Consider the following 12,195-nt stretch of genomic DNA (forward strand, 5'->3'; position numbering starts at 1 on the left):
CTGGCTTGCAGATTCTTAGATGATTCACCAGAGGGAGTGCAGACAACGGGCTTTGGATTGAGAGCATAGTTTTCATCTCTAACAGGGTCCCCACAAAAGGTTGCCTCAGCACATCCTTGGGCACCCTAGCTACAACATCCCAGCCAGTGCCACCTGCTTTGAAGATGGAGGTTGCTGGCACATTGCACTGCTTCAGTGCCCTCTCTGGGAAACTTTCCATCTGTGCTCGGGACATGAGAACCCAGGAACGAAAAAGACTCATTCATTTCTAGAAGAGAACTGATTTACATAAGTTCTATCCCCCACACACCCTTCTGATAAGGGGCTCTCAATGTTGATTTAGAATGTCAGGTGATTAGAGAAGCTTACTACCAGCGACCCGGAGCTCCTTGAACTCAGTGCAGAAACGGCTGGGACCACAGAGTGTATCGACATAAGGGTGTTAGATTTCAGGAGAGCAAACTCTAGGGAATTAAAAACATCTAGGTGTCGATGCTCCCCTCCCCAAGGCAGAGTGGAGAACAGAAGGGTTTCACTGTTGAGAACAGGGCGTGGGTGGCCTTATGGGAGGGCTATATGACTACATGGTATAATTCTGCCCCCATAACATAGCCACCTCTAGACCTTGCATGGCATTTACACTGAAGATCCACTGTATAGCATAATATGGGATGAGGTTGACTGGAGAACGAGGGGGACGACCACTCTTCAAGACACATCCCCCAGGGGACTCCTTGCAACTTACGATGCAGTGGCAGGAGCAATTCCTCCTCTGCAGCTTTAACAGACTCCAGAGGGAGTCACCATGCACAGACAGCAGACTGTAGGGGCCCTCACTGATGGAACAACAATGCCCCCAGCCCTGCTGCCAGTGCTGGTGGGAAAAGCCAGAAGGGAAAGGGAGGCAGAGTCCTAGCAGTGGATAGCATGAGATCAGAGTGGCTGGCCGCTGCAGTTTAAATGACTTGACTGTGCTATCTCTTAGGCTATGGAGAGGTCTCCCCAGGGAAGAATGGTAAGTTCCATTGCTTGGGAAATTTAAAGTTAAACTAGAAAAACAAACTGAAATAGACTTCAGGGCCAGATTGTGGCTGCTCTGAATGGGTGCACAAAGGGACAGGGGAAGCACTAAGAACATATAACCCTCCCCCCTCACCTTGTGCCTCACAGGTTGGCACTGGTCACACTCGCAACCTCTAGGCTCCACTCAATACAGGGACTTCTCACTGCTAGCGCCCCACCTAGGGTGGTAATCACCTCAAAGGGAGCAGGAAGAACAAGTGTCCTGGGCCCCCACCCTCCAAACTTGTCAGTGGGCTTGTTTGACCATACAGGGAAACACATGTTCCAGCCTTTTATGAGATATAGCAGAGGGCATGCTCCCTGCCCTCAACCAGGCTTCCCAGGGAGCCTGCTGGGTAAGGAGGCTCTGCATGACCTCCAGTACTGGGGTTGTAGGGCTATAATGGGACAGTTCTTTACTGGAAGTGAGCTGGGTTAGATGACCCTGTTGGACTTTTCCCTCTCTAATTTCAGTGACATACTTTGGGGAGGCCTAGACTCTGGGAACCAAGGTTATACAAAATGTGCTGGGCAGTGTATAAAAAGCACCCATGGAGCCAAATTCATCCCTTGGGTGCATATGAATAGCTGTCATTGATATCAGTGGATGTCAATGTACCCATGTGAGGACAAAATTTTGGCACAGATATTGATTATCATTATTAATTTGTATTACAGTAGATCCTAGAACCCCCAGCTGAGGTTGGGGTCCCATTGGACTAGGTGCTGTACAAACACACAGCATGAGGCAGTGCCTACCCCAAAGATCTTACACTCTAAATAGACAGGACCAACATAGCTGTGGGAGGGAAAACAGAATCACAAAGAGGGAAAGTGACTTGCCCTAGAACAGTGGTTCTCAACCTGCAGCCCATGGGCCACTTACAGCCCAATCAGCACACAGCTGCAGCCCATCCTCAGAGCTATACAGGTAGTTGGATGCAGCCCACATAACACACTGTGGGCCACAATGGTAAATTGGTTGGGAATCACTGCCCTAGAATTACCCACTAGGTCAGCCACACAGCTGGGAATAGAACCCTGATCCCCTGAGTCCTACCCATGTGGCTGAGCCGCTACACTATGCTACTTCTTGAGTAAAATTACTGCCTTTCTCTTCTAAAATAAAAAGGACTTGAGAGAAATCCTGAGCAATCTCAATAGTTTAAGATCCTGGCATCAATTTGTTTAAGAAACCAGCTAATAGATTTTCCAATTGTCATTTAATGTCACTAATTCTCTGATTTAAATCTTTAATATACAACAGCATGATAATAATACACTTTCTGACAGCTAACTAGTGCTAGGACATCTTACTATTAATTAAGTAGCTAGTGAGTTCAGTAGCTTTCTTCTGAGAAAGGTCCACTTGATCATAAGTGAAGGAAAGATCCAGCTGTCCAGAGTAAGGAATACCCAGTAATTGAGGATACTTCTATTCTGAGAACAGTACAAAGTATGCTGTGGCTATATCACATTAATGATCTAAGTAGTTTTGATCAGCTTTCCTTTTTTTAATGGAAAGGCATTTCTCTATCTAGAAAAAAGAAAAGGAGGACTTGTGGCACCTTAGAGACTAACATATTTATTTGAGCATGAGCTTTCGTGAGCTACCGCTCACTTCATCGGATGTGTAGCTCACGAAAACTTATGCTCAAATAAATTGGTTAGTCTCTAAGGTGCCACAAGTCCTCCTTTTCTTTTTGCGAATACAGACTAACATGGCTGCTACTCTGAAACCTGTCTCTATCTAGAGTATATTTTGTAACAAAAGTGTGCCAATTATAACAGTTATTATGTAATCATGGCGTCATTTTATGATCATTTTAAAGATGTGCATAGTACCTGTTTCTTTTAGAAGAGCAAACTATGTAATTAAGACTGAGCATACCTATTTCTCCATACCTTAATCTTTTTAAATATATATTTCAGGAATCAGACAATGGATCACACTTAATAGCTATACTAAAATTTGCTTGAAAGCTACAAGGGAGTAAGAATGTGAGTAAGGTTTTTGATTGCAGAGTTGCCCTTTCCTGGATATTATTTTATAAAGTCTGGGCTGTGCACACAATTCAGTTTTCTGATGTGAACATTAATGTGAGTGTAGAGCTAGAAGAAATTTTCTGAATTTTGATTTTTCAGTGAAAAAAATTGTTCACATTTTGTCCCAAAAAGGAGGGTAATTTTTTCTCATAAAGTTTTGCAACCTCCCCCCCCCCCCCCAAAAAAAAAAAAAACAACCAACCAACCAAACAAACCTCATCCCATTTTCCCATCAGCTATAAAAACTCGTTTCAAATTTTGACCACCAAAAAGGACAAATTTTCCAGGTACATGGTCACAAAAAGCTTTCCTTTTTAAAATCCAGCTCTACCCTTTATTGGATCCTCTAGTCCCATTTCCCGGTATCATCATTAGGTCTGATTTCAATGTTCCTAAACAGTCCCTTATACTTGGCTGTCTCATCTCCACTTTGAACATATCCAGTGAGATTTTTCCATAATCACCTTTAGTACCTTGATTTGATGCTGACCTGATTTTGATCTTATAAAGATTGTAAGAAATGGCCTCATGCGATTATACAAAATGTATAATTTAATTCACACAATTGTTCAGTTCCTCACTATCCTAATTCTTGGGTATATTTTCAGCTGACGCCTGGCTTCCCTGTTTTGCACCTTCAAAACTAATTTTAGGCACAAATCTGCATTTAGGTACCTTATGCAATCAAGTAGCCAGAGGCCTAAGTAATCAGATTTGCATGAACAAATCAATTAAAGGTGGCAAAATGTGCATCCAAATTGTAGAGGTGGAACTTGTGTCTATAAAAGGGAAGCCAAATGATTTTGGCTTGTGAAAGTAATTTATTACATGATACCCTCCACCTCCATTTAAGGTAAGTTGTCCCCTTACATTTGATTGTGTTTCTTTCCCTACTGGCTGCTCTCTGAGAGACAAGGGTGTGTGGTCTAATGATGTCACAATTTGCTTCTCATCCATTTCCTTTTCTGGGGAGACATTGTCATTTTCTTCTGTCCACTTGCTGTACTGCTTCTCAGCCGGCCTCTCAAGAAATTGGGGTAGGGGATCTTCTTCAATGGAGATTATTCTCTGCAGTTGTTTTGTTTGAGTCATGCCCCCACTAGTACCATGGTCAGACTCTGAAGAAAGATACCCATTCAAACCAATAGAATTCCTCCTCCTTGTTAAGCTATTGAAAGCATCATCTTCTTCAGAGGATTGGCTAGATAAAGATCAGATATAAGTAGGTTACAAAAAAACATTAGGCCTAATTCTTATCTCATTTACATTGATGTAATTCCATCCAGTGGAGTTACTCCTGACTTAATGTAACAGGATGCAGAATCAGGTCCATTACACTATCTATTATGTAGATCAGAGTTAGACTGTACAATCAATTGACTATTGAAAAGTAAGTTAAACATTATATGAGTGTGTATAAAAGTGAGAGTATAAAATCAGCATAATACATATGTAACCCATACAGAAGGTAATATAACAAATATTAATATTTTGGCTGAAAATTCAGAGATGAACAACTGGATTTAGGCTCATCCTAAAATGGTGAGAGTAGAGTGAACAAAACTTTCCATCTGTGACCTAATTCTGGCTAGAGCAGTACGGGCCAGATCCTCAACTGGTATAAATCAGCATTGAACTCTATGGAGCTATGCCCGTTTATACTAGCTGCATGTCCATATTCTTTCAGACTCTTGCTGTGGTCCCTATCCCCAAGGTGACATTCTACTGCTCTTCTCAGGTTCTTTCTTTGCCCAAAAGAAGCTTGTTAATATGACATGGAGGCCTTAATCCTGTTCCCATTTATTTCATACTTACGATCACATAATTTAGATTTAAATTCTCCATGTTTTTATGTCTTCTATCTATCCCATGTTCTTATGCATCCCAGCTAGTCGGCTACTATCTGCAGTAAGGGGTGCTGTGGAAGTGCACTCCTCCAGCAAAAGTTCCTGAAGATATCATGCCACATTAATGCTGATCCAAGTAACACCAGGTACTGGACTGACTTCTGCTGTTCCCACAAGCTCCCCATGCCAAAGCAGCATGGTCTGTGTATTAGCCGTAGCTGAAGATCTGACCCTAGATTTCTAATTTTTTAAAAGATCACTGTAACTGGGCTGTCTAAGCAGCCTGTCAGGGAACGACTCCGCTACTGCAGGTCCCTGATGATTGTGTCACCCCTCTCAGATCTGGTGCCATGGTGCCTTAACCCTCCGCCAAAACTAAGGCGCACTGGAGTCTGACCACTTCCAGTGTGTTAAACAAAACAAAAAGGAAAACAGTGAACTAAAAATCAGGTGCATCTGAAGATTTGTTGGCAGGATGCTACTCTTCTGCTCCAGGCTTGTCTTTGCACGTCCCTAGTCCCTTCTTGTCCATCTTCCTGGGCCCAGTCATCCCATCTACCAAATGCTTTATCCACTTAGCAAGTTGCCCTATGCTCTTGGCTATAGCCAGACTTGCCTTGTTGAGCACAGTAGCAGAGCTCTGTTCTCCTTCCTGGTCAACCCTCAACTGGGCTAGATGTCCTCCTTTTAACTCCCCTCTCCACACCTGACATTGGCCACGGGCATAGGAGGGTGGGTTCAGCTGCATCACAGGTTCTTCTTAACCCCTTTGTTGCCAGTGTGTAGTCTATCTGCCTCATTAAGCCGCTTGTTGCCAGCGTGGGGCCAATCTGCCCCCATCACAGATACTCAGATGACATACTAATTGGCACCTCAGAGATCCATGCAATATCAATACTACACTTACAATTCCAAGTTGTCGTGGTTTCAAGAACAATCATGGTGAAATGAGCATTCTACATCTTTTGTGCACTTTCCCGATAACTATCAAACATATGCCAAATAGCAAAATGAAGTCCTTACCTCTTAAGTGATGCCTTTCCCTCTACATATTTGCCAATGATAGATCCTGATCTTTGTTTCCAGTTGGCTTTTGAAGCATTTGTTGTACTTTTCTGCAGAAATTATATTATTTATCTTACTAGTGTACTCTTGCTATTCATTACAGTTAATAAAACAGTCTATTTGTTGCTAGTGTTTAGATAATACAGTGATGGAAGCGACAGAAAGTATTTGATGGATTAGCAGAGAAGCAAATGTTTCAAAATCCTGAGTGATAAATAAAAGAACATGGAAAATCCAGATTCTACAACAATTAATCTTCCTTATAGACCCAGTGGACCAGATCATAAACCAGTGTAAATCAGCTGAGTTCCACTGAAATAAATGAAACCAACAGAGCTATGCTGATTTATACCAACTGACAATCTGACCCAGTATCACTCCTTCTTGTAGAGAAGGGAAACACAGACCTCCTCTGCAAATGATTAGACACCATAATTCTGAATTATCTTTGGTAGAGAAAAGGAAGCCATGGTATCTTTCAGGTCCTGGGGACCTAGTCTCCTAATGCAGGATACAAAGTCAATGGGATTGATTTGAATCCATTAGCAGGAGGATAGGACTCTTAGAATGCAATTATCTTTGTTCAATACTCAGATACTGCACTGATGTATAGATGTTTAAAGAGATTACTGTTGATTGGATAGATAAACACTTGCATTTTAATTGTTCCATTTGAAGATTATCTTATTCCCTCTTGATTGTCTCCTTAGCTTCTTATAAACTAGGTTCATTAGTATTCATTCGCTTCCCCTAAAATAGCTTGAGTTTTAGTAACCTAAATATTTGGCTTCCAGGGGCTTTTAGTTTTATTTAATAAATACTTTTTGTTGCCATAAACCTTGCTTTTAACTGGGAAGGTGGCGAGTGCGGGAGGGGAGAGGAATGACACAAGAATCTCTTCCCCCCTACGTAGGGGCTGCAAGTTATATGGGCCCGTGGTGCCTGTGCTCCAGGAATATTCAGGGCCCGGGTGCCCGGCTCCACCAATGTTCAGGGCTGGGTCTCTCCCCCAGCCTGACTTGCCGCCCCCACACGCCTCTCCCAGAGTATCCCCCAGCCCTGCCTGCTGCCCCCGGACAATTTAAAAGGGCCCGGGGGGCCACCGGCAGCACAGCAGAGCTAAAGTAGGCTTCCTGTCCAGCCTCACTCCATGCCACTCCTGGAAGCAGCTGGCATATCCCGGCGGTCCCAGGAAGTGGGGGTGGTCTCTGTGTCCTGCCCCCACCCCGAGTGCTGACTCCGCAGCTCCCATTGGTCAGGAACTGTGGCCAATGGGAGCTGCGCGGGCAGTGCCTGTGGGCACCAGCATGCGGAGACTCCCGCCCCCCTGCCTAGGAGCCACTACCAGAGGGGTGTGCCAGTCACTTTGGGGAGCCACCTGAGGTAAATGCCGCACCCCTCACCCTCTCCTGCACCCCAACCATGCCCTGCCCCAGCCCCAAGCCTGCACCCAAACTCCCTCCCAGAGCCCAACCCCGTCCCACACCCAAACTTCCTCCCAGAGCCTGCACCCTGCAGCCCCTCCCACACCCAAACTCCTGCCCAGAGCCCACCCCCTCTGACACCCCAACCCCCTGCCCCAGCCCAGAGCCCACACCCAAACTCCCTCCTAGAGTTTGCACCCCGCAGCCCCTCCCACACCCAAACTCCCTTCCGGAGCCCAACACCCCTCCCACACCCAAACTCCCTCCCAGAGCCTGAACCCCCTCCAGCACCCAAACTCCCTCCCAGAGCCTGCCCCCCACACCTCCTGCCCCAGCCAAGAGCCTGCATCCAAACTCCCTCCTAGAGCCTGCACCCTGCACCACAATTCCCTCCCAGAGCCTTAGGCAGGTGTGTGTGTGTGGTCGGGGGTGGGAATTGGACCCATTCTGGGCACCACCAAAAATTAAAGAAACCTGTCACCCCTGCCCCTACAACATTCTGGTCCCCATTTTTTAGACCATTCTGATCTCCGTTTGATAACTACAGAGTTATAAAATGGTATTTGTGTACCTGTAAAAACATGTCTCGTTCATCTCTGAGATGTTTGTTCCTTTCTCTGTAAGGAAAGGAAACAAGTGAAAGAACCAGCAAACTATGGTAGAAATTTAGGATCAAATCCAGATCTTTGGGTCTTTACTTTAATATGTCTTTAATATATTTTTACGTTGGTATTTCTCCAAAGAATCATAGCAACAATAAGTCAACTAGTCCAGTCTCCTACACTCAGGCAGGATTAAGATTATCTAGACCAGGGGTTGGCAACCTTTTAGAAATGGTGTGCCGAGTGAGCGGCTCAGCCCGCTGCTGCTCAGCCTGCTGCCGGTCTGGGGTCCTGGCCCTGTCCACATAGAGTAGGTGCCTACCTTCTCCCTGGTTCTAGCCCATTCTCTTCCTCTCTCTCTGCACTGAGCTGAGGGTGGGAGTGCGTTGAGCACAGGGCTGGGGGTGAAGGAGCAGGCTGGGGGTTGGGGTGCAGGGTCTGGCCAGGAGCTAGAATGAGGGAGAGGGGCTCAGGGTTGGGGCAGAAGGTTTGGGTGTGGAGCGCTTACTTGGGCAGCTCCCATTTGGTGCGAGGGGTGCAGGTGGGAATGTGTGGGGGTGTGTGCAGGAGCTCCCATTTGGTGTTCAGGGTGGGGATGTGGGGGGTGCAAGAGTCAGGGCGTGGGGTGGGGGGGCTGGGTATGTGTGGGAAGGGAGGAGGGGCAGGAACCCAGTGGCGGGGGGGTGGGGGAAGCTTGCCTGCCCTGCAAGGAGAGAGCGGTGGGCGGGGGACAGAGAAGAGCGGCCCAGGCAGGATTTTTAATGGCATGCTGCTGTCTGCCGGGATCCCTGGCAGACAGCAGCGTGCCATTAAAAATTGGTTCGCGTGCCATAGGTTGCCGACCCCTGATCTAGACCATCCCCGTTTGTCTAACCTGTTCTTAAAAACCTCTAATGCTGGAGATTCCACAACCCCCACTCTCCTGAATTCCTTTTTCCCTTAGACTTGCTTCCCACTCAATCTTACCTACCAATTCTCTGCGTCTGATAAAGTCTGCCTTCTTGAAGTGCATTGTCTTTATTCTGCTGCTTTCCATCTATATTATCACAGGGCCAGATCCCCAGCTGGTGTAATTCTTCAGTGGGGACTACCCTAATTTAGACCATCTGGCTCTCAATCTATAAATGTCAAAGCAAAAGCTTCTAACACGTGGAAACAAACCATGAACAATACTTCTTCATTTATTCTGAATCAAGGGATATCAAACTTTTCCATAGTTAAGATCACATCTTAATAGAGAGATTGTTTGGTGCACACCCTCCCAACCACAGCTGCGTAGACCTGTCACGACCATGTAACATCCCGGTTACAACTACTGTGATTGCTGATGTTGAAGAGCAGCTTTAAGAAAATACCAAATGTGTTTAGCTTCTCTTAATGCGATTTAGCTGCTGGAAATAATGGAGAAGAGGTGCTCCATGTGACAAGCCAGCTCTGTGCAGATCTAAGCCACAACCACTCTGGATGGCACTCTGTCACTTTTTCATGGCGGCTGGGTCACATGAAGAGGTTAATGGGTCTACTATTGCATGAGCTCACAGAAAGACCCAGGTCAGCTAGCCAAAGCTCTAGCGGGCTCATCAACCTCTCTGTGTGACCCAACCACCAATGGAGGGGGACAGAATGCTGTACATTGTGTGGCAAATTGCCGGTACGATTATGATGGGTCCCGTGCTTTCTCTTCTTGGGGGGAGAGGGGGGTTCAGGGCGAGGTTTCCTGCCCCTGAACTAGGGTATCTATTGTCCCACTAGTAACCCAGAGAAGGGTAGTGGAGAGGGAGGGACCCAGGCCCACCCTCTACTCTGGGTCCCAGTCCAGGGGCCCTAGGGATAGTGGTAAACCACTTGAACTCGTGCTTCCTTCCCCTGGGCTACTTCCTTCTCCTGCTCTTCAGCTTGTGGGGCTTCCTGCCCTCTCTCTGCACAAGCCAGGTGTCTCTTTATCTAGGGTCTTTGTCTTCTAGCCAGCCACAGCACATCTCCAAACTCTCCTCTACTTCAATGCCTTCAAACTGCTCTCTGCTCCAACTCCAAACCACTCTGCTCCAACTCCTTTCCCTGGCTGATTGAAGCAGGGGGGTTTTATCAGGTGACTAGCTTCAGGTGCTCTAATTGGCTTCAGGGGCCTTTAATTAATCTATAGCAACCTTTCTTCCCTCTACAGGGAATAAGGCTTCTCCTCATCCTGGGGCTTACATATCTCTCCTAGATCACTCTCCCGCTGCCTTCTGGCCATGCTGTATCACAATTGGCAAATGCACTGCAAACCAACAGCGGGTCTCAGGCTACAATTTGGGAGACTCTGATGTAATTGTACATGAGTCCATCGGAAATATTTTTAAATGCACACTGGGTGAAAGACTACTGCTCAAATGCACATATAATTAGCTCATAAACATTGAATAATCTAGTAAGAAAAATGAGGCAATAATATTTGTTAGATACTATTTCACATTACAAAGGACATTAAACAGTGCCCAGAACTAGCTTCAAATGCTGTTGTTATACTAACAGAAAACTGTTAGGCAGAAAATCAGCCATATATATATATATATATATATTTTTTTAAACTAACAGTCTCTATTCTGAATGAACTATGCTTGGCACAGCAATGAAAGGCAAAAGGAGCTTTACACCGCCTTTGAATCTCCTGTATCCAAGGCCTGGCCCAATACATAAATCAGAGCAGCCTCACAGCTGTTTTGACTTGCACTTGGCTGAAACAGCCTCCTAGATATTATTCCACAGCACAGAATAGCTACAGTGTAGCATGTCCTGACAAAACCCCTGTCTTTCCCCAACAGGCCCCCTATGGTGGGGGGCAGGGAGCTCTGACGGGACAGATGATGTAAGGATATTCCACTCTCTCTAGGCCCCTGAGGAATTTCCATATGCTGGGGTTAGTCCCAAAATGGCACTTCTGCTAGGGTTAGGGTCATAGTTTACGAGCTTTAAAATAAACACATAGTTTTATAATGATAATGCAAGAAATCCTGCAAATGATTGTGTGTGTTACCTTAAGAAATCCAGCTGCTTAAGGAGTCCTGACTTCTCTCGCTGTAAAGTTTCTGTCACCCTGTATACCTCCCTACAACAGAGGGAAACAAAAAGAAATCTATCTGTCATGGACATTTTAACATAGTAGTTATAGGCTGCTTCCTATAACCCTTAGAGAATGCCACTTGAGGCTCCGTTTTGCAGTCCTCACTCTGGCTAAACCATCAATGATGTCAACGGAGCTCAGCCACAGTAAGGACTGCATGATCAAGTTATTCTAACTTTGGGGGGGCGGGGGGGTTAGGTTGGATTCTACCAGTAGTAACTAACAACCAAGGAGTTAGAAGATTTGCCTTTTTAGGATTCTCATCCAGTCAATTTACTACACTGTGATGCTGGAGCTGGTGTCTTTCAGATAAAACTTAAAATTAAGGACCTAGTCACTTGTGATCATTAAAGATCCCATGAAACTTTTCACAAGGCTAGAGGAGTTAACGTTCCTTTGCTGGCCAAGTTTCAATACGGGTAATGACATTTGGCTAACCCAGTTTTCCCTTATTGGATATATTATTCCTCTCCCCTTTTCCTGACCTAAACTGTTGTGCAGCATTAAACACAGGGAGTCAGATCCTCGGATGATGTAAATTAGTATAATCCCACTGATTTCAATGGGGCTGCATGGATTTACACCAGTTGAGGATTTGGTCCATGTTGTTTCCTGCATTTTAATGGTGTGTGAAGTGCTACCTTTGTGTGGTCTGAAGAGTGGATCAGCTTTTAACAGCTCAGTTGTGCCTTATAGTCTCTGGCCTGCCCTGGGGGCAGTGCTGAGCCACACCATTGCAGGGAGAGCTGGACATAATCCACCGCTAATTTCATAAAGTACTTTGGAATAAAAACTGCTTTACAAATGTAAAATTATCATCGTCATTCAGCAGTTTGACCACAAGAATGGAGAGCAGCTGAGATACCACCAGACCCATTTCCTGCTGGTTTCCTCACTTCCTTTGGAATCAGCCTGCAACTGATTGCAACACTGCCTTTTCTCTGTAGCTCATAAGTGAGGCCCCCTCAAAGAGGAAATGGTCTTGCGGGGGAAAGGGGAGAAATACTGCCACTGTTCATTTCAAAACTGTAAATGAAACATACAAA

General features: G+C 45.5%; 1 protein-coding gene across 2 annotated transcripts in view; it reads right to left on the reverse strand.

Moving 5' to 3' along the window:
* Positions 1 to 12,195, reverse strand: part of CRACR2A (calcium release activated channel regulator 2A) — a 71,095-nt gene that overhangs the window by 19,350 nt on the left and 39,550 nt on the right. For both annotated transcript variants that reach the window (XM_074948618.1, XM_074948626.1), the window contains 4 exons: positions 11,063 to 11,134; positions 8,016 to 8,061; positions 5,979 to 6,070; positions 3,979 to 4,309 (listed from right to left, as the gene is read on the reverse strand). In XM_074948618.1, coding sequence (XP_074804719.1) covers positions 3,979 to 4,309; positions 5,979 to 6,070; positions 8,016 to 8,061; positions 11,063 to 11,134 — 541 coding nt within the window. The remainder of the gene's footprint in view (positions 1 to 3,978; positions 4,310 to 5,978; positions 6,071 to 8,015; positions 8,062 to 11,062; positions 11,135 to 12,195) is intronic.

This window comes from Natator depressus, chromosome 1, assembly GCF_965152275.1.
Source record: "Natator depressus isolate rNatDep1 chromosome 1, rNatDep2.hap1, whole genome shotgun sequence".
In the NCBI taxonomy this organism is placed as follows: domain Eukaryota; kingdom Metazoa; phylum Chordata; order Testudines; family Cheloniidae; genus Natator; species Natator depressus.